Source organism: Thermobia domestica, chromosome 5, assembly GCF_964235325.1.
Source record: "Thermobia domestica chromosome 5, izTheDome1.hap1.1, whole genome shotgun sequence".
In the NCBI taxonomy this organism is placed as follows: domain Eukaryota; kingdom Metazoa; phylum Arthropoda; class Insecta; order Zygentoma; family Lepismatidae; genus Thermobia; species Thermobia domestica.
This window is the reverse complement of record NC_137458.1, coordinates 321506601-321530856: the sequence shown is the minus strand read 5'-3', so window position 1 is coordinate 321530856 and position 24256 is coordinate 321506601. Positions and strand designations below refer to the sequence as shown.

Here is a 24256-nt window from a genome sequence, read left to right as displayed (position 1 = left end):
TTTGTAGACACTGCTCCCGTATTGTGAAGAAAGTCTTTAATGGATTGCTGCCCCTGATATGTCAAAATTGCGGAAACTGTGTGTGAAATCAGAAGAAAGAAAAAAAACTGTTCTATCATGATGCAAAGTCAATACTAAGTTTATATTGTTTTTATCATAGAAAAGTATCTGCATATAGCCTGTCCCACAAAACTTGAGCAACTTTGTGTTCATAGTGGTATGCAGGTATTCGACTTGAGCAGTAAATATATATCGGTCAATCACGAACACAACTACCATCACTGTCGCTTTGAGTGCCCTACACACCGGCAATTCCTGATCGCCCACTGATATTGGGGCTGTTCGATGCGGTTCGATCACATCGGATGGCTTAATATAATCTGATCCGTAAATAAGTATAGTGCTGGTGATAATAGGTGAAGCTATTGCAGGAATCCAGAAATCATTTCAATAAGGTTGACTGTAATCGAATAAGGTTGACTGTAACGTGGGTTCCTGTCACCACGGCATGGCGCGTCCTCAGGTTGCGGATCGAGGAGAAGGCCTCTAGATATAGAGGTTAGCTGCGAATATACTGAATAAGCAGTCGCGGACAGACGACTAGGAGTGGTCCTCCAGCTTGGGGGTTTGGGTAAGGCTAACACCCTCATCCTGTAAAAAAAGGTACTTGTTCAGAAACATTCACAAAAGCCTCGGACAAGGACTGATAACTTGGCACGACATCAGCAAAAGAAAATGGACATGAGATTTGGAACATGGAATATTAGAAGTCTTTATAGGGCAGGCGCGTTAAAATCTGTAACGAGTGAGTTAGAGAAATACAGGATGGACTTAGTAGGAGTTCAGGAAGTTAGGTGGGAAGGAAATGGATCTGAGAATTCCGGAAATTTTACGTTCTTTTACGGGGAAGGAAATAAAAATCACCAGTTAGGAACAGGGTTTTTCGTTCACAAACGAATATTACCAGCAATTAAACGGGTTGAATTTGTTACTGACAGACTTTCTTTTATTACTCTTAAGGGACGGTGGTATGATATTATTGTTTTAAATGTACATGCTCCAACTGAAGATAAGGGTGACGATATAAAAGATAGTTTTTACGAAGAAGTGGAACGGATATTTGACCAACTCCCGCGATACCATATGAAGATTCTATTAGGGGATTTCAATGCGAAGGTAGGACGAGAGGATATTTTCAAACCGATTAGAGGGAACGAAAGCTTGCATAAGGAAAGTAATGACAACGGTGTTAGACTCGTGAACTTTGCAACATCCAAAAACCTAATCGTGAAGAGTACAAAATTCCCACATCGCGACGTTCATAAATACACTTGGACATCACCAGACGGAAAAACACATAATCAAATTGATCACGTTTTAGTAGATAGAAGAAGACAATCTAGCATAATTGACGTCCGGTCGTTTAGAGGGGCTGATTGTGACACTGATCACTACCTGGTAGTAGCGTAATACGGGAGAGATTATCGTTGAATAAAGGTAATATTCAATGTCCGAAAACGGAGAGATTTAATTTAAAGAAATTAGAAGAGAGCCAGGTAAGAGAGAAATACCAGATTGAAGTCTCGAATAGATTCTCGGTCTTAGAAGACTCGGAGTGCACTAGTGTTGAGGATACTTGGATTGAAATTAGAAATAGCATTAAAAGTTCAGCAATAGAAAAATTGGGACACGCGGAAATACGTAGGAACAAACCATGGTTCGACCAAGAATGCATTAAACTAGCAGAGAAGAGAAAACAGGCAAAATTACGGTGGCTACAAAATCCGAATGAAATAACTACACAAAATTTCGCAGATATCAGGCGGGAAACTTCCAAAACTTTTAGAACAAAGAAACGGGATTTTTTGAAAGCTAAAATTAAGGAACTTGAAGATAATAGTAAAAATAAAAATATTCGGGACATGTATAAGGGGATCAACGATTTTAAGAAAGGCTATCAACCTCGTGCTTATATATTAAAGAAATCTGACGGAACAGTTCTCACTGATACGGATAGCATCTTAAATAGATGGAAAAATTTCTTTGACGATTTGCTTAACACGCAGCCAAAAACTAATGTGCGTGGAGAAAAGGAGATACACACCGCAGAACCGTATATTCCAGAACCCAACCGAATAGAAGTGGAAGCCGCTATAAAGAAATTAAAGAAACACAAATCTCCGGGTGTAGATGAAATTCCGGCTGAGTTAATTTTAGCTGGAAACGAAAAATTGTGGAACAAGATACACAAACTCATTCTCCTTATCTGGAACAAGGAAGAATTGCCACAAGAGTGGAAAGAGTCAATCATTGTTCCAATTCACAAGAAAGGCGACAAAACTGACTGTAATAATTATCGAGGCATTTCTCTTCTGTCAACATCCTATAAAATCCTTTCAAATATTCTGTTAGCAAGATTGACCCCATACGCGGATGAAATCATTGGAGATTATCAGTGCGGATTTAGACGAAATCGATCAACTATCGACCAAATATTTACCATTCGCCAAATACTCGAAAAAAAAAGTGGGAATACAATACCCTGGTACATCAACTATTTATTGATTTTAGAAAGGCTTACGACTCGGTTAGGAGAGAAACATTATACAACGTTCTTACAGAACTTGGAATACCGAGAAAGCTAATTAGATTAATTAAGATATGTTTAAGTGAATCCCAAATTAAAGTCCGGGTAGGAAAATTTTTGTCCACGAGCTTCCACGTCGAAAATGGCCTAAAACAAGGAGATGCGTTGTCGCCATTATTATTTAACTTTGTGCTGGAATACGCCATAAGGAAAATCAAAGATAGCAACCAGGGCTTAGAGTTGAACGGCATTCACCAGGTTATGGCATATGCTGATGATGTAAATTTAATAGGGGAGGATAGGAGAACAGTAGAAATAAATGCAGAGATCTTATTAAACGCTTGCAGGGACATGGGTTTAGAAGTAAATGCAGAGAAAACTAAATACATGGAAGTACGTCGGGACCGTAATACGGCAAATTGTGGAGGCGTTAAAATATTAAATAATGCTTTTGATAAAGTGGATACTTTCAAATATTTAGGATCAATGTTAACAGACGAAAATCATATTCACGAAGAAATTAAATGTCGACTAAAAGCAGGGAATTCGTGTTACTACTCGGTTCAAAATCTCTTGTCGTCGCGAATTCTGTCGAGGAATTTGAAGCTTAAAATATATAAAACGATAATCATGCCTGTTGTTCTGTATGGTTGCGAAACATGGTCGCTTACTCTGAGGGAAGAACATAGACTGAAAGTATTTGAGAACAGGATCCTGAGAAGAATATTCGGACCCAAGAGGAACGAGAATGGGGAATGGCGGAAGCTCCATAACGAGGAACTACATAGTTTATACGGTTTACCCAACATTGTTAGGGTCGTCAAGTCTAGGAGGCTTAGGTGGGCAGGTCATGTAGCTAGAATGGAAGAAAGTAGAAACGCTTTCAAAGCCTTGACTGGTAGACCCATAGGAAAACGACCATTAGGAAGACCTAGGCGCAGATGGGAGGATAATATTAAGATGGATCTCGCAGAGATAGGAATACAAAGTAGAAACTGGATGCAATTAGCTAAGGATAGAAGTCAGTGGAGAGCTTTTGTGAACGCGGCACTGAACCTCCGGGTTCCATAAGCCATAGAGTTAGTTAGTTAGAGTTAGTAATCGAATAATTGAAAAATTAGAACCATCAGATTGAATTAAAAGCAATCATATTTAATTATTCCGAAATTAAAAAAAAAAAAATGTCGACTAAAAACAGGGAATTCGTGTTATTATTCAGTTCAAGACTTTTTGCCATCACGAGTTCTGTCGAGGAATTTGAAGCCTAAAATGCATAAAACGATAATCATCTGTACGGTTGCGAAACATGGTCACTTATTCTGAGGGAAGAACATAGACTGAAAGTATTTGAGAACAAGATCCTGAGACGAATATTCGGACCCAAGAGAAACGGGAATGGGAAATAGTGGAAACTTCATAAAGACAAACTGCATAATTTATACGGTTTACCAAACATTGTTAGGGTCATCAAATCTAGGAGACTTAGATGGGCAGGTCATGTAGCCAGAATGGCAGAAAGTAGGAACGCTTCCAAAATTTTAGCTGGTACTAGAATCGGTAAACGACCATTAGGAAGACCTAGACGCAGAAGGGAGGACAATATTGTAATGTTTTATAGGTAGAAGCTAAATAACGTTCCGGGCTAGTTTTTTTCCCTTCACCAATTTATTATAAAATTTGTTAAATACAAATGTCTTTGATTACAAAGAGTAAAATAGTTTCTATCTTGTTATTGACCAGATGAGAGAAAATAGGTGTTTTGCACTGTGTTCCTTCTCTCAAGGCTGTCACCAACGCACCTGCTGGTTCTGGTGAGTCTTGAAGGATAGCCCACTCAGCCCAAAGCAGCTTCGCGAGGCTTGGTTGTAGTAAGGATCCCTAGTCCAATGCGACCTCGGGTAAGGATAGGTGTACCCTTAGTCCAATGCGACCTCAGGGCAGGTGTTGGTTAGTTGATCACTTGGTCGACTGATGCCGAGTCCCTCGGTGGTTGAGCTTTTTTATCTGTTCTCTTTGGGTCCTTCCGTGAGGTCCGTCTTCCTTCGGCATTCCTCGGTGTCTTCCGTGTCGGCTTCTTGTCTGCTACGCTGTTTACAATCAATAGCATGTGTTGTGTTGACATGTGCCTTTGTCGTGATGTGGGGATCCTTACAATATTAAGATGGATCTTGCAGAAATAGGAATCCAAAGTAGAAACTGGATCCAGTTGGCTAAGGACAGAAGTCAATGGGGGGATTTTGTGAGTGCGGCATTGAACCTCCGAATTCCATAGGCCATAGAGTTACTTAGATATTTGAAAGGCTAAAACACGTAATACGACAACATTATATTTTAAATGTGATTGTCCTATAAAGCCTTTAACGTATTTCATAATAAGTCGATTTTGTGTCTAAACTATCCATTTACATCAGTTCTAATTTTTTTTCTTTTCCATAAAACTTTTGAGCTACAGAAAAGAAAACTGGACACCCATTCTGCAATACTGATTTAGTAACTTTCGTACACATCTTTGGTAAACGTTCTAGAAATTTTCTTTGAACAGAATACTCAGACCAGAAAGACAATGTCTAAACTGTCTGTATAGTATTTTATAAACATGTTATCCACTATTTTAATACTGTACCTTTTTATTGCTTCCAGGAAGTCGTGCATATTTACTAGCCATTCCAGTTACTGTTAGAATGATTGTTTCTGACAGCTTTTCACTTGGAAGATCTTTTAAGCTCAGCCTCAATAATTCTGGAAAAAAGTTGAAAGCTGTTAGTTTAAGTTACTATAATAAAATATGTAGACTTATTTTCTATGTATCAGTAACTTAAATTTTCAATCGAATATTATTTATATAATTTTTATAACTTATTTTGTGGTCTTATTGATATCCTATTTGTAGAGATGAAACTTTTTCGTTAATGCGATATGTGCGAAACCTTAAAAAAAAATGCGTATATGTTTCATGAAATCTCAAACTTTTCGTTTGAGAGCCAGAAATCACGTTTATATTATCACGAATTTTTGCAAAATTCGGCATTACTTGCGATAAATGCGAATGCAAACTAAAAAATGGAGTTTTTATCGCTAATAATAACTAAATTATTGCTAATAATAACTAAAATGCGTATTTCCAATATTATTTAACTTAAAACACGTTGCATTTACAAAAAAGCTCTGCGAGTTATGTGATCCAGAAACTGTTTCATCTCATAAAGATGTAGACATCAACAAAACAGAACATTTATTTAAATCCTTGATTGCGTTTTGTGGTGAAAATGTTCATGATCTGTTTGTTGCTTATCATGAATTTAAAAGTAAGGTTATTGAAGTTCTCAACAGAGAGGATAAGGAAGTTGACATTGTATCATTGTTAAACAGTTTAGAAATTAACCATAGGTCTTTTGCTGTCAGCTCCTTACGTTCAATATGGTTGCCAGTCGCAAGTGTTGATGGCGAGAGATTCTTTTCCAAGTATAATATGATTGTTACTGATAAGAGAACAAACTTAAAAGAAGAATTGGTAATGTCTTGCTGTATGTTATCCTTTAACTAAGGATGAGGTTAGAGGAAGTGTTTAAATTTTTGCATTAATTTGTATATCCCAGTGAATACATTAGTTAGAATATGCACCTAATCAAGGTATATCCTCATTTGTGTATAGATATACACCTTACTACCAAAAATATATTGTTTACAAGTTCCATAAATTTTAAAAAATTGTACTACATTAAAAAGTGCGACATAAATGCGAAATGTGATAATTAATGCTACAAAATATTAAAATTGTTGCAAAAAAGTTTCATCTCTACCTATTTGGTACTAAAATATAAAAATATAAAAGAAAAAGGAAGTTTATTACAGTCGGAGGTACGCCACCTTAATAATTAGTTATTTCAATCATAACAGAAATACATACTCAGCCCTCTGTGTAATTATATGTACAAAATGGTTTCTTTTGTTTAAGCGTATCGTATGATCTATTCTCAAAGACTTGAAAGTGTGATAAAAAGAATGAAATGTATAGTATATATATAGTATACATAAACTTGTAAAAAAAATAAATCATAGACAACACTGACTACCGAGGAAATAATTGAGATAATATTAATAGAAGCATTTCTCTAGCTCAACTTTTCTCAAATCGTGGTCCGCTAATTATAAGTGGTCCTAGAGATCTGTCCTTGTGGTTCACTCAGATTGAACATTAGTCCAAAAACGCCAGGAAAAAATGAAATTCAAGTAGATTGCATATTGGACACTATAGCTAACAATCTCAAGCAGGTGTAGAATATATTTGGATGCTGCGAATAAGATGTCCACTCCAGGTGTATCATTTCCAAAGCCGCAAAAAAACATGAAAACTGACAATATCTGGTTAATCACAATAGTCGCCGTTGGAACTATATTTACCATCCCCTTTGCTCAATTGCTCATCAGCCAATAATTGGATTCCGTAGCGAAAGAAGTCTGGAATTGGTAATGTAAAGAATTTCTCAACCTCATGTTACACTGCTCATTTGTCAGGGAAGATCTTTCCTCCCAAGAAGTGATCCGTATACTGAGGAGATGGTAGATAGAGGGAGAGACGTCAGTAGAATATGATATGTGAAGAGTCTCCACCATCCTTTGAACGACATGTCGTATAATATGAGGATACAATGCCTATTAACCATTGTTGGATGGTTATTGTTGTGCAACATGAGGACAACATGACTATTGACCGTTGTTAGATGGTTAGTATTGTGCAACATGAGCATACCATACCTATTGACCATTGTTGGATGGTTATGGTCGTGCAACATGGGGACACCATGCCTATTGACCATTGTTGAATGGTTAGTGTCATGCTACATGAGGATCCTATGCCTATTGAGCATTGTTGGTTGATTAGTGTCGTGCAACATGAGGACACCATGCCTATTAGTTGTTGGATGGTCTCTGACAAGTTTGCACTGCATTTCATGGAGTTCAGAATTACCGGTGTAACGAATCTTAGTGATGGTTTTGCCTCGACAAAGGAAGATATGATGGGCCACTTACCATCACAGCAGCAACTCCTTCCTCGGGTGGTGGGGTTTTGGATATTGTTCTGGATATTCATCACGATTCAATCACTGCCCTAATCATATACGATTGTTATAGGATATTCATGTTTCATCAGAAGTGACAATTAGATGCAGGAGATATTGTAAGTTATTCCATACACTCATTTCAGAGCTGCGTGCCCCCAGATGGTGATTCTTTTACAATAGTATTAACGCTTTTCCAAGGGTCTACTTTCACGACGTTCCTGAGAAGCTCATCTAAATATCATATTGGTCGATGCCCACCATCGGAATGCTGCCATGGGAATGAAATTTACAAACCAATAGTAAATTTTGCGCTCACTCGCCATTCCTGTTCCAAATGCACTGTTAATAGCTTTTGCGGTTAGCTCTGTTCAACAACCCACTATCTCCTGACAGTCTGGCTTCCCCAACCTGTTTATTGGACTTGTACTGAGTTGGAAACTTTAGATGCGTGACTTAAATCCATTTCTGAGAATGTGAGGTTCCCACCAGGCGTCAAAGAGGACATTTCATTCACACCAATCTAATACAAATGAATTTAATTTTGCCTAATGCAATTTAATAGCAAATTCTAACAGCTTATATAGAAGTATTAATATAAAATATTATTGGTAGCCTTCCATTATTATAAAAAAAACTTATACGTATTTTATTTTATTAATACCAACATAAAATTAAGGAATTGTTAATTAAAACTATTTTTAAATTGAAAGTATACTAGTATAGTCTCAAAATATTTAAAAAAAAAAAGATAAAGTTGCTTTCTGAAAAGACCAGAACAGAGTGGTTCGTAGTACATCTTCATTAATAAAAGTAGTCTCCACCTTTAAAAGATTGAAAAGCACTGCTCTAGTTATTCAATATGTTGGTGAAAGGCGCATCCGTTGGCGCCTCAACAACTGGCTACCAGTGGCGAGGTGCCTTCCAGATGAAAGAAAAATGAAAGAACAGAAAAGATATGATGTATTCATGTGGAGGCTGTGTTGTTTTCTGCTCTTTCATTTTCTTTTCCTTTCTTAGAGCACTATTCTACAAGTCAAAATAAACCAAAAAAAATATATATTTGTATATCTTTCGGGTTCTCGTCTGGAGAAGCGATTGCACAATGTGGCAGCGTCGCAGATAGAGAACCATACATTAGATCTAACAATCCATCAAATAATTACATCTATTCTTGCCAGATGACAGTTAAAGTCAATGGACGTTGACATTAGCACCACTTATTACGTTAACAATCGATGTAACTGTTTGATGGATTTGTAAGCAATGATAATGGTTCCAAGTTAATATGCGATCAGGGCCGTGCCGTGGAAAATCAGCGCCCGGGGCGAGAGTATACGACGGCGCCCCCATACATATATTCCAAGCAATTTTACCTTTTTTTTCTTTCTTCTCCCGAATTTTTCGCCCCCCTTACTTCGGCGCCCGGGGCCGTCGCCTCCCACGGCACGGCCTTGTATGCGATGCAGCCACAAGTGAAATTTTGGTTTCCCATAGCGCCTGAAGGAAGCCCTGAAGGACATTCCATCATATAACACTTTCGCTATATTTTGACCTGTAGAATAGTGCTCTGTGGTCCATAGGCGCCATTTTTAGAACACCTGATATATATATATATATATATATATATATATATATATATATATATATATATATATATATATATATATATATGTGTGTGTGTGTGTGTGTGTGTGTGTGTGTGTGTGTGTGTGTAATTATATTCATTCTTCAACATTAGAAATGAATATTACGTTCTAGCTTGGCAATGCACCAAAAATATTTTAGGAAAATTATGTTTTGTTACTTTAATGCGCTGTACGATCTTGTTTGTATATTTCTTACAAGGACTTAAAGCAAGAAAATTTGATTTTCTGGAAAAAAAATTCGGCGCGTTGCCAAGGTTAGAATGTATTATCTATATATTAAAATGCTAGGTTTATATGTTTGTGGTCAAGAAAGGTTTAAAGGGTAAGGGCAAAAAAGAAGGAGTGTTACAAAACTGCATTTTCGAGAAAACGGCGTTTTAGTATTGAAAACCGCGTAATAAGGAATAGGGTTAGTCAAATGTTTTGCCCCTTTTTAATGGACATTTCTACATCTAAGCATGCATGGCATATACTGTCAAATAGTACCAAGAATCACCAACAGATAGGACAAAGCACCCGATAAAGCGCATACATGGACATTCCTTGTTTTTTCTCCTTACCCTATGTTTGTGGATTTTGATACGTTTGTGCCAATTTTTTTGACAATAATATCTCGGAAACCACAAATGCTAAAAAGATGCCGTTTTTCCTGATCGATTGCAAATTTTGTGTAGATTATTCAGTTCTAATTGAATATTTAAAAAAAAATGGCCGTTATTTCTTTATTACATTTTTAGGGGTACACTGGTATATCCTACGAGTTATACGTTCCAACAATACACATTTGTATACGGAATTAGTATATCTCTTCGGCGTTTGTTTCAAGGTCAAATGATAATGAAACACTCCAGTCTAAGATGGATCTCTATCGTTTGGAGTGTTTTACCCAATGAACACCATATATCACTGACATTATAATTAATTGTGTGTGCAATGTACTTGCGGGTTATTACATACTACATGCAAAAAAAGAAAGAAAATACTGATCATACATGAATTAAAAACTCCAAGCGGAAGTAGGCTCAAATCTTACAATCGGTACGAGATATTGAAAAAATCTCCCCTTTATGATACCCCTTGCCGATTTTTATCAAGACATCCTTCACTTATGTCTGTAAAGGACATGTACAAATGTTGTGAGGAATAACAAGGAGGTTCATGCTCATATGTGAATGATGCGCTGTGTAGAGAACGCAGTTTCAGCTAGTGTGTTTATAAAATATTTAGAACAAAGTGCAAGTGAAAGAGAGATAGGCAGATTCAGGAAAGTCGCTCAAGCGTATCGGGAATCACTGTAAATGAAGAAGCATAAATAGTTTAAGCTTCTTCATTTACAATGATGACCGATACTTTTACAATGATTGCCAATTTACAATGATCTTACCTTTGATTATGTCTTCCTGAGGGTGAGAGCTGAAGGACAACGACCACAGATACCTTTCAGGTAAATCTATATCGTCTTCAGAGTCGAAGTGAACAACTTTCATTGCTGCACGATGAGCTGCAAGTGTATTCGCTGCAGCTACAAGATCAAGAAGTTGAGGGCTGTAAATAATAAATAAATAAATAAATTAATTAATTAATTAATGAAAATAAAAAGTAATTCTTTCTACATTTGCATATTTATAAAATAAACTATAATTTAAATAAGAAGTCCTGAATCGATATACAGTAATAGTTTGCATTCTTGTTTGGAAATCGAGAGGTCCCAAATTCGAATCCGGTGTCCAGCCATCCTAAGTGAGAATTTTCCAGGATTTTTCCTTCAGGTGAATGTCGAGAAGATACCTTTATATAAAAGCCCTAGTCTACCTTCATTTCCTTCCTTTCCCACTTACCAATTGGCCTTGCAGATTATATCTTAAAATTCCATAAATAAATGCATAAAATGATTGTTTCACGTAACCTCATGGTTTGTCATTCTGACTGAGATTTTCCAGAGTTTCTTCGAAGTCGCTCTGGTCAAATGCTAGAATGTTACTTTTAATAGAGTGGATTCACTAGTATCCGGACTAATGTGACGGAAGGGCAGGTCGGATAACAGAAAAGCCGGAAGGTGGTAGTTCTATGAACTCATTTCAAATCTTCACTGTAGTACACTTAAAAATCATTAAGCATAAAAATAATTTATGAACACAGTACTGCACAGTTATAATCAGAAACAGTAGCAAGAATACTGTATTGAAATCTGTTACACACTGACGAAACAATGAACAAGGAGCAGAACGCTGCTCTTTTTCTGTCACAACTTATATTTTGCACACGACACGTAGGAGGATCGTAGCAGACGTCCGCTTCCAATGTCTTGGCAATGTTGCCAATACAACGCTTTGCCTTCCTCATTTAAATACGATAAAAGAAAACTAGGTCGGATAGTACGGAGGCCGAACAACCACAAGCCGGATACTCGGGAGTCTATTGTAGATGCGTTTTGGTCGATTTCCTTTGCATGTTTCATTATTATTTACTTATTTCAGTATAATATGGTTTCACAAATGTACCGGTACCTGAAAACTACGAGATTAATAAGTTATTGAAAAATATTAATAAATTAATTAACTAAATGGTGAAAAGGAATGCATAAAACCTGTAATCTCTTCTGTAATTTATCCACAATCATAACAAGTTGTTGGCTATTCAGAATGACAATTCAAAGTTTTCTGGGGAATGTATGGTGGTAAATACACAGATACTTCACACTTACTACGCTTAGTTATCAGTGAATTATTACATCTCTTCCCCTTGTTTATGTGCATAAATTTATGAGATTTATTATGCACACGCTTTTCAAATGTAAACATTTCGCTAGCACAAGTAAGGAAGCTGTAGGTCAGCAGACAGTAAAAATCTGAATGTCACAGAAAAAGGTTTACCAATCTTCGATGGAGAACATACAGTAAGAAAAAGATAGTCAAGTGCCTTTCACACTAGCGAGTGTACTTGCGGGTTGTTCAAGAGCCGCTGTAGTTAAAGTATGAAGGTTAGAGTCAAAACGACTCAACAACAAACCATCAGCAAAACTGTTAAAGACAAAAGAGCGTTGACTGTAAAATAAGCATTGTGTTCGGATGATCCTATAGCTAACAGACGGAGCGCTCCTCAACGGTTAACTACCAAATACAGCAAGAGCATTTCATATAACTATCCTTTTCAACTTGCTCTTGTGAGCTATAGCAGCAGACGCCCACAAAGTCTATTAGACTAAGTTACGATTTTTTCCCCCTCTAATCTACGATGACCGTATAAGAATTTGGCGTTAACAATATAAGACTCTGGATTAGTTCTGTATGGTTGAATCATACTTTCGATTGAAGGCAAGTGTATTGTGTGGAATATGGTAACTGGCACGGAAACATTGACTCTTGGTGCATGTGGACACATGAATGATTGGCAATTAATATAATGTAATCTGACTTTCAAGATAATAATGAACTGTGTCATAGAGCAAGTCTTGTGCAGAAACGGTTTGCAGAATCTACCAAGTAGCCTACAAGCTCATCAGATATCAACATTTTAAAATGCTTGTGCGACTAAAGAAAGACACACCAAACAACTGGAATCATCAATCAGCACATTGCTTACATTGAAAGGAATGGGCATACCTGTTCACTATTAACAAGTTCTGTTATTCGGCTTCTTTCGGCCAATCTAGCGATCGGGTACAACATAGTTTAACCAATCACATACTTTGTTATGCTAATGAGATGGCATGCCATTGCTGCCAAACAAAGTTCTCTGGTTCACCTTCTTCCAATTGAGGAAAGAGCCATAGTTGTAGCGAATCAAGATAAAAAGCACCAGTTACAGTTGCTTCACCGAAAAAGAAAGGCTCATAAACTTTCCACCGGGATGTGGCACAAAACAGATTCAATTTAGGAGAGTCTCGTTGCAACTGTACCATCTCGTGGAGATTTGCTGAGCCCCAGATGCGAACATTATGAGTGTTCACATCGCCACTTAGTTGAAATGTCGATTCATCACTGAAGATGACATGATCCAGAAAAATCTTCATCGTTATGCAGCAACTTGTCGCCATTTTTACTAGTAGCGCTTTCTAACGGCAGACAGAAAAACCAGTATAAGCATGCGTATGTACGAAACTATTTTAGTCGCTGCTTCATTTGATGTGTTATTTATAATTGTAAGTTAATTGTATTAAATACTACAAAGTCTTAAAACTCCCACATTCATTTTGAAAAACCCTGTACAACTATATAATGCAATGAAAATATACGAGCCATTGCTGCCAAACATTTGTCTCGTACAACAAATTATAAAGAAAATTAAATAAGTATAAAGTACAGAAACATTTAGAAAGGTGGATAAAGAGCTTATGCTTTCTCATTGTACAGTACATGTATAGAATATACAGTCTTGTTCAAGAAATCTTGAGCTCCAAATTTACTTTAGAAAGCCATTTTCTGGCAACCTTACGAAGGAATATCTCAATTAGCTTAAGCAAATCGACATTTATTTGATTTAATTGCAACTGTAGTTAAGAGTACAAGACTTTTGAAAGATTAGTAGACATCCAGCTTCTTTTAACAAGGTTGTATATAAACGGAAGATTATCCACAACTTGTAACATATGAAAATATTGTTTATCATTATGTACTTACATATTGTATATTTATAACATGTAGCGAAGCTAATGATTTATGTTTTTAGATTGTAGCTATGTGATGTATCCGAACCATATATGTATTATGTATCCTTGTACTCAAGGTACGAAAAAGGATGCAAATGCAATGCAATACAAACATATAGATCCGAAGTGTTATAATTTTTAAAAAAAATGTTCATTACTTACAGAATCTCTGCATTGTTAGAACTCTTCAGCACCTTGATAATCTCTTGTTCATTGGAATCTCGTACAACAGTGAGCAACTTGAGAAATGTGGACGCAGATTTTGCAGTTCCAAGATTGGCAGTCTGAAGGTATTCGTAAGATTCTTTCACAAGTTTTGACAACTGAAAATAATTCAAAACAAAGTTTTAGTGGCCTTAATTGGCTAAAAAATAAAAAATAAATAAATGTCCATTAATAGTAAAGATAAATTTAGACATCCAACAAACTGTAAACTTGCAGTCACACAAAACAGTGTACAATACGTTACAAGAATATTAAACAATAAATTAAGTAGTTCAAAAATAAATCTATATATACAAAAATAAATAATCGTATAAAATTGAAAGTGTTTACGTTTGTGACTTAATCTCTTGAACCACGAGACCGATCTTGTTCAAATTTTCAACATAGGTGAGGTTCATACCTGGGATAATTTTTATCATATCACTTTGACGGTGTAATTTAAGGGAGGGGAGGGGAGAGACATTTAAAAATGATCGAAAAAATGACCGATAGTAGTGTCGAATCTGTAGTTTTCGGGGTCGCTGAGATGAACAGTGGCACTTTCGATACTGTGCCTCACAACATTGGGGAGGGGGAGATATATTAAAATGATCGAAGATGACCGATATATTAGTGCCGAAATCCAGTTTTCGTGGTCGCTGTGATGAATAGTGACACTTCCGATGCCGTTTAAATCCAAATTGAGCCATGCAACATGGAGAGGAGGAGGGGAAGAAATATAAAAATGATCATTTCGATTATGATCGAAAATGACCAATATCAGAAAGCACTTCAATAATAGTAAAAAGTGACTGACTAACGAAACATATTACTACTTTTTTTCTTAATTTAACCTAGAGAAGCGAGTAATTGATGCTAGTACAAAATAAAATCTACAATGCATATGTAACCGTTAAACAGGCCATATGCGCAAATTGAATATGCTATTAACCCTTTGGGGATCCTATGGTACAATTTGTACCATACGCATTTTTCATGGTACATTGCGTTATTTCTCTTCTATTTGAGCTTTTTCGTCCGTTTTTTTTTTTTTTTTTCAAGTCCAGAGGCATTGTAGAAGACATTACGTATGGTTTCAGATCTTCCTGCATCCAGACATAGGAGGTGATGACGTCATAAGTCAAAAATTTATTTTCTCATTTACTAAGTCTATGTTCAATATTTTTTGGGCGGGCTTATTTTTCCACGTAGAAGATTGAAATTTTGCAAAAAAAAAAAAAAAAAAAAAAAAAAAAAAAAATCAGTCCACCGAGTAGTATATACCAGAAGTACTATTATACATCTGTTCTTATTGTCTTAAGTATGTGAAGAAAGAAAATAATTAATATGCAAAAATTAACATTTCTCTGTATCTGGGTCATTTTAATATGATCTTGCTGTTCAAGGTTAATTCAGTTGAGCATGCAGAAATTAGAATAGGGAATCGTGAACAATGTTTTTAAACGTAAATAAATTACTTGCCCTCAGAGTAAACAATGCTATATGCCTTAAGAATAAATTATACCTAGGTACAGCCGACCAGCAAGGCACTTCCTCCCTTCAAATCAAAGTGATAATCATAAATAATTGAAGCATAAATTGCCAATAGATGCATTTTTGTAATTATTTAGCGTATTTTACAGTTAAGCTTATTACAACAAATACACTTCTATTACATTAAATATTAATTTCAAATTAAATAGGATTACTTCCTTCACAGTTAACATGTATTTTTATATTCATGAAATAGTTTTTTATAGTCTGCTTCCAAACCACATTCTAGCTAGCTCTACTTATTAGAATCAAGAGATAATTATTACAGCTAAGAACTAAAATAAACTTAGATTTCATCTACAAATTATATTATGTGTGGATTAGGAATATAATTACTTAAATTTACTCTAGGGTGCGTTTTTGAAAAATAAAATCTTATCTTTTACCACGAACTATGTTCTTGTTTAAAATTGTGGGTAAGTCTTTACTTTAGTAATTTCATCATCATTATTATTATTATTATTATTATTATTATTATTATTATTATTATTATTATTATCGATTCTTCGATTGAGTGAATTGTTCTTTCGGTTCGATGCGTATCGAGTAGGGCAAAGGGTATAGTGTAGTAGAGAAGGGTAGAGTAGAGCAAGATAGGGATAAGTAGGGTGGAAGTATGAACGGGTTAGCCTAAGGTTAGAGAAGTTTTGACCCATTTTTATAAAATTGTACGGAACCGAAAGAACAAATCACTGAAACGAAGAATCGGAAAAATGAATGAAATGGCCAAACTAAAGACTTGACAAATTGTTTCCGTAATATCTCGGTCATCATTGTGACCATGATCCCATGTATGTGCAGTGTGAGCTAAAATTATCACTATTATTCCATTCAAAATAATGTTCCTTGTTCTATAAATAGAAAACAGCACTCGAATATTTCAGAAACCACTCTCATTGTCAGATAAATTGAACATTGCAAATCTGAATATCTTCTTTAAACTAAAATCTTATGCATGAGATATTATTGTAATATATTTCAATATCACTTACCATGCAAGTTCACTTTAAACAAATTATACAATTTTTATTGCAATTAATTCCTGGTGTGTTATCAGCTCTACAAAGAACCTATATACATATATACATTCCGCTACCACAAAGAGATATATAATAACCACTAACATTATTACTATCATAGTTTCCACTTCAATTCCGAGTCATTATGTGTTCTTTGAGACGAATTATTATTTCGCTAACTTCCAGACCACACATTGCCAAACTGAGAACTTCAAGAAAACTGTGTGTGTGGATAAATGTTGTCAGATCAAACTCTAATGTTTAGGCTGCCACATAAACTGATGTCAGTAAATACAATCTTATGCTGTGTAAAAATCAAGGAATAAAGTTTTTTTCTTTTTTTAACAAATTTAATTATTATTTTAATTCAAATCTGTGTATTGCCTTAAAAACGATGTCAATTTGTTGCAGCTTGTGCTTGAGTAAGTTCTGAAATAAATACATTTATTTTGATTAGTAGTTGTAATTCAACTTATATGTTAATATAATATTGTTCCAATAATGATCAAGATTACCCCAGCCTAAGTTCAGTTCAGATTTAACTGTTATAATAAGGAACGATTTGAATACATTTCTTTCAGTGTTGTTAAAGCATGAATGTAAGGCTCCCACTTTGTCAACTTCATTATGTTTCTTGTAAATGCCTAGAATGGCTGGATGTGTGGGTTTCATGTGGCATTCCTTGTGTGTTCTCTGATCCTAGTTTTGATGTTCCTTTTTGTGCTTCCTGTATAATTTTTATTGCAAATGTAATATGCAGAGTAAAACCGGAATTAATTAATGAATTTAACAATAAACTCAAGAACATTAAATTTCCAGGTGAAAAGAATCCGAGAATGGCATCCATTTTCGAAATATCCACAGGCACCTTTGTTTACCGAAAAGAAACAGCCACAGAATTTTTTTGTTCACAAAGACTCAGTCCAATCTCGTCAAATAAAAGATAAAATCTGGAAAAATATCTTTTTACGTGCTTTCGTTACTCCAGAAACGAAATTGATCTAGACCAGTGATCGCCAAACCGTCGATCGCGAGCTACTAGTAGCTCGCGGGGACATTTTCAGTAAATCACATATTAGTAGTAGTTTCATATTTACTAGAAATGTAGGCAATAAGCAAATGTAGTTTTTTTTTTCCAAAAAAAAAAGTTTGTAGTTCTTTTGATTGGTAGCTCACAGTAGGATTAAAAACGGTACGGTAGCTCAGAACCTTCATAAGTTTGGCGACTACTGATCTAGACAATTGTAGATCTAGACAGCTACAATTTCATCTGGGCAAGAGAATGGCCTTAATAATTTCAGCCCTTGAGAAATGGAAGAAAAACGGCATGAAAATACCACAAAAGTCCAAACAACAAAATTAACTTGAAACACAATTGAGTTTTGCTACCCCTTTAGCAGAAAAAAATAATAGAAAAGGTAATGATCCAATTTTCAGTTGAATCGGGGATACGTTCGGAAAATTCAATGTCAACATTTGAAATTTACCATAAAGGTAAGTTAGCTTCAGCGAGGACTTACGTAACATATTGCGTTTGCAAACAATCACTATATAGGAAGGACGAAAAGGAACATTAAGACCAGGATCAAAGATCACTCAAAAAATGCCAGAGATGATGAAACCCCAAAATGCAACCTGCCTAGGCATTTACAAGGAACAGGTCATGAAGTTGACAGAGTGGAAGTCTTACACCCAAGCTTTAACAACATTGAAAGAAATGTATTCAAATCTTTCCTTATTACAACAATTAAATTTGAACTGAACCTAGACTAGGGTAAACTTCATAATTAATGGGACAATATTTATATTGAAGTCTTGAGTTAAATTTAAACAACTAATTAAAATAAATATCTTTATTTCAGAACTTACACACACACTGCAAGCTGTAACCAATTGACATCATTTTAAGGCAATACACACATTGAAATTAAAACCATACACTAAATTTACGTAAAAAGAACATTTCTGGACTTATACACTGCACAAGATTATATTTAATGACCTCAATTTATGAGGAAGCTTACACATTGGAGTTGGATCTATCAACATTCATTAACACAGTCTTTTGAAGTACTCAGTTTGGAAAGATGTGCTCTGAAAAAAAAAAAAAAAAAAAGTTAATAAAACAATACAATTCGTCTGAAAAGACACAATGACACGGAATTGAAGTGAAAACTACAATAATGATAGTGTTAGTGGTTATTATGTATCTCTTCGTGGTAGTGGAATGTATATATATTTTTGTAGAGCTAACAACACCTCAGAAATTACCTGCCATAATAATTTTAATTCTTCAAAGTGAATTTGAAAAAAAAATAAATGAATAACTTTTACGTCCCACGATTATGCGGCTAGGCTAAAGGAGACGGTGATGATGAGAAATAAGTAAAAATGGTGGAATGAAGAAAATGGGAGGAAACGGGAGAATCCCGACAAAAACCCAAGCACATGGTGTTTGTCTACCACAAATCTCACTTGGCGCGAGCTGGGATCGAATCAAGAACCCCAAGCACCAGAGATGAACGCTTTACCACTGAGCCAAAAGGAATTTGAAATATACTACGATAACATCTCATGGATAAGATTTTAGTTTAAAGAAGTATTTCAAATTTACAATGTAGAATTTAGTTGACAATGAGAGTTCTTTCTGCAATATTCGGGGGCTGTTTACTATTTACAGAAAAAGGAACATTATTTTGAGGGAAATAATAATGATAATCTTAGTTCATATCGCGCATCATGAGATCATGTTCTCAATGATGACCAAAATATTATGAAAATAGAATCTTAAAACAAGAACGAAGTTTATGGTGCAAGTAAGAGTTTAAATTAGGAATATACTTACAGAAGGACATCCTTCAGTGCATGCTTGTGATTCTCTCTCCGTTGCAAGGCTTTGTTTCTTCAGAGCTACTTTCAATTGTTTTTCTAATTCCTTCACGGCATCGTTAACAGAGTTTGCTCTAACAGGAGTAACTGAAGATGGTTCACCTGTTTGAAACAAAGTGACATTAAATTTGTCTCTACACAATTACTTCCTTGACATACACGTGAAAAGCAAATGGAACAGCATTTGAGATTTTTGAACTTTTATTAATCCATTTTATTTTTAGATAATTACTTGTAAAAAAATATTAACGTGTAACAGTTTCACCAACTATCCACCTTGGCTTCATCAGACACTATGAATCTAGATTCATATTGTGTGGTGAAGACAAAGTGGATAGTTGCTGTAACTGTTACACGTTAGTACTTTTTACAACAAACGTATTGATATGCTCACCGAGTAGTTTAAATCGAATTTAGCGTAAATGTAATTTAAATCAAAATCAATAGTTTATAGCATATCTCCGATGAAGTTCACCGATAAGCTAGCGAAATAAATGTAAACTAATTATTACCAAAATATGCAACATATAAAATCCTAAAATATTTGATTTCATTCAGATTAGGTAAGTCTAAAGTTACAAAATATATTTAAATTATTCCAATTATAAAGTGATGTAGAAAAAAAATAGGCTTGCATTGAAAAATTACAAAACCACGCTCAGGAATCCTATCATTCTACTTTCATATTTCTGTAATTCCTGAATTTTTAGAGTTCCAAACTTTCAACTCTCTCCTGAAATCTTGGTCACGGAGGTAAGGAATGAACTTACCAAGGGGAGAGCTGTGTTGTCCGAAAATACATTGTGCAGTGTGTCGTGATTTCCAGATGAGGTGATGCGAATTTAAAAATGTCGGAGTCAATTTGTGCGTCTTTCCTCTTCCTTGTTGGAAGCTTGCCAACTCATGTTATTATTTTTATTGTCATGCCAATGCTGTGAAAATTTTGTAATTACTGTCTCCCATTCGTCACTCAACCGTCCCTTGTTTAAATTTAATTTTGGTTGTATAAATGCATAAATAAATTTTCAAAAACCAATCTCCCTACTTCATTTCTACTTTATGATTTATACTTCATTTCTACTTTATGATTTATACTTCATTTCTATCTCATTTCTACATTTATACTTTATTTGGAGTTAGAGATGAAGTAGAGAGACTGGTTTTTGAAAATTTATTTATTCATTTTAAAAAACCAAAATTAAATTTAGACAAGGGATAATTGAGTGAGGAATGGGACGCGGTAATTACAAAATTTTCACAGCATTGGCATGACAATAAAAATAGTAACATGAGTGACAAGCTTCCAACAAAGAACAAGAAAGGCGCACAAATTGATTTTGTCATTTTTTAAGTTTCCATCGACCTCATGTGGAGATGCTGATGCATTTGACAACCTGTTTCCCGACAACACAGCTCTTTCCTTGGTAAGTGTGTTCCTTTTTATTCCTTGATGTTTCTATTCCTTTTCTTCCAGTTTCTAACCTTCGTGACCAAGACTCCAAGTAAGAGTCGAAAGTTTGTAAGTCAAAAAATTCAGGAATTCCAGAAATCTGTGAGAAGAATGATTGTATTGAGAAATTTCATAAGTATTTCAGAAGCTACGAGCTCATTTGAAGATTTACACTTACAACACTTGTAGTCATCCATATGATCATTCACCTACGATTTAACTTACTTGTGAGTTGTAATTCTTGCGTTGAAGTAACAATACTTCCAGCTTCTTGTCTTAATACTACTACCATTTCATGAGTCTCTTTTGTTGTCACCGATTTCAAGACAGAGTGATCTCTCACAAACTCAAAAGAGGTATCTCGATGAGACGTTATATCGGCGCCCAGGATCTAAAAGGAAAAGTATAACATAGAAAGTAAATTTTCTCACTTATATATATTATAAATACTTTTAAAGTACTGTAAATACTATTCTAGCTGCACTAAAAAACAAAATTATTAGTGTAAATTTCTTCTAAATTCATTATCCCGAAGTTTCTTTTACATTACTTATGTCAAAGTTTATCCTAAATTGGTTATGTCAAAGATTCTTCTAAATTGGTTATAGCCAAACTTCATTTTAATTAGTTATGTCAAAATTTCTTCTAAATTGGTTGTGCCAAAGTATCTTTTACATTGGTTATATCAAAGTTTCCTTTACATTAGTTATGTCAAAGTTTATTCTAAATTGGTTATGTCAAAGTTTCTTCTAAATTGGTTATGCCAAAGTTTCCTTTATATTGGTTGCCAAAGTTTCTTCTAAGTTGGTTATAGTCAAAGTTCATTTTACATTAGTTATGTTAAAATTTCTTCTAAATTGTTATGCCAAAGTTTCTTTTACAATGGTTATGTCAAAGTTTCTCCTAAATCGGTCATACCGAAGTTTCTTTTACATTAGTTATGTCAAAGCTTATTCTAAATTGGATATGCCAAAGTTTCTTCTAAATTGGTTATAGTCAAAGTTCATTTTACATTAGTTATGTCAAAGTTTCTTCTAAATTGGTTATGCCAAAGTTTCTTTTACATTGGTTATGTCAAAGTATCTTCTAAATTGATTATGCTAAAGTTTCTTCTAAATTGGTTATGTCAAAGTTTCTTTTACATTAGTTATGTCACAGTTTCTTTTAAATTTTTATGTCAAAATTTCTTCTAAATTGATTGTGTCAAAATTTCTTTTACATTGGTTATGTCAAAGTTTCTTCTAAATTAGTTATGACAAAACTTCTTGTAAATTGATTACGTCAATGTTTTTTCTAAATTGGTTATGTCAAAGTTTCTTCTAAATTGGTTGTCAGAGTTTCTTCTAAATTGGTTATGTGAAAACTTCTGCTAAATTGGTTATGTCAAAGTTTCTTGTATGAAATGAGTTATATGAAAATTTCTTTTAGATTTGTTATGCAAATGCTTCTTCTAAATAAACTCTGCCAAAGTGCAAATCATGGAATGTTGCACCAATGAAGATAAAACGTACTGAAAAAGAATAGGTTAATACTGTAAGGTAAGGACACTTTTCTGCACATTATAAAGCCCAGATGGTGATCAATAAACGCACCTTAATCAATTAAGGATAATTAGATCTAAAATTCTCACCATTGTACAATATTTTTCAAAATGAAAGTAAAACAAAAGGCAAGTACATAGGAATAACTACGATACAATGGTAAGAAACTCGAACATTTTATATTTAGTTGAGAAATATATAATAACTTTATAATATCATTACATTATTATGCCATACTTCTCTGCGAAAAATACCACACCAGACATTCTTAGCTCTCTATTTCATAGTAATGCCTACATTCTAGGCCGCTAAATATTCTCGAAGTTTTACTATTAGCTTTTGTTTTACAGTATGTTACTTCGAATATAAAACAATCCATACATTAACCCCTTGAACCCCAGCCCTGTACATAGAGTGCACAACCATATGACCATGTTAAGCGGAGAGCATTAGGCAAAGTGCAAACAAATCATCAACCACGTTGATTACTAACACCATAATTATTTAAATATCTTAATAACATAATTACAATTAACATTTGGGTCTCCTTGGTCTAGTGGTTACAGCGTTGGACTCATCGTTCTACTGCTTTTGTGATACAAAGTACACAAGGAGAGCAAAAACACACTACTTATAAATAGCAGAGGTTCGTACTCTCAGCAACATATGGCATAACGATCGGGCTTTACTCATTGCAAAGGCCACGTGCTCTAATGATGTCACAGCAACACCTCGGTCCTTCCCAACCAGAATTATTCGTATGTTTTCGTGGACATTACTATGCAAAAATATTTCCTCTTCAGCCGTTGGAACCAGCTACGTACGGGCCGTGCGTACGTTGTGGTAGAGAAGAATGCTGACTCGACTACATAAGGGCCGTATGTAGTGGTAGTCAAGTGGTTAATTTGTTCTTTAATTATTAAACTGATCTCTCTCTCTCTTTCTCTTGCCAGCCCTTTCTCATTCACTCAGTCAGTATATTTAAAATTTCACGACATTGTTCTTATGACGTTCTTATTTCATGATTGTTATGAAGCTCTGAGTGTTTGCATTAAACACAATCAAATAAGCTGAACAAACGTTTCATGTTTATGACGGTGTTGAGTAATACTCATTCTATTCAACTTAAAATTGACCTTACATCTGAATTGTGGAATTTATATAGGGTGGTCCAATGTAAACCGAATCCCAATCAGAACTCTCTTGTAACTATATAGTTAGAGTACACCTCTTCGGCACAGGTTCGATTCCCGGTGGAAGCTCGTGTAGTTCAGATTCCACATTAAGCTGTGGATCCATGTCTCATATATCTCGGAGCTGAACGGGACGGTCAACTAACCAACGAATCCAAACCATGTGATGAATATATGGGCTGTATGGGCTGTATGGGTATGTATATATGGGCTGATGAATATATTATAGAAGTAAGTCAAAGACAAAAGGCGTATTTACAAACGTTCCTCCGTTTTCTTCAGATACTTCTGGAAATGTTGACTGCCATATTCCTTGCACAATTTGACTCCATAGATCACGTTCAATGTGATTTAATGCAACTCGCCCTGTTGGATATTGGTGATGGCGTTGTGGATGTTCTGTTACAATGCGAATCAGTAGAGGTTCGGATCGAAAAAAAAAAAATTCAATTTCACGAACAG

General features: G+C 34.9%; 1 protein-coding gene across 2 annotated transcripts in view; it reads right to left on the bottom strand.

Annotated features, from left to right (window-relative positions):
- Mtp (microsomal triacylglycerol transfer protein) overlaps window positions 1-24256 on the bottom strand; it is a 159221-nt gene that overhangs the window by 33247 nt on the left and 101718 nt on the right. For both annotated transcript variants that reach the window (XM_081760536.1, XM_081760537.1), the window contains 5 exons: window positions 21286-21451; window positions 19567-19712; window positions 14107-14267; window positions 10681-10841; window positions 5211-5326 (listed from right to left, as the gene is read on the bottom strand). In XM_081760536.1, the coding sequence (XP_081616662.1) occupies window positions 5211-5326; window positions 10681-10841; window positions 14107-14267; window positions 19567-19712; window positions 21286-21451 (750 nt within the window). The remainder of the gene's footprint in view (window positions 1-5210; window positions 5327-10680; window positions 10842-14106; window positions 14268-19566; window positions 19713-21285; window positions 21452-24256) is intronic.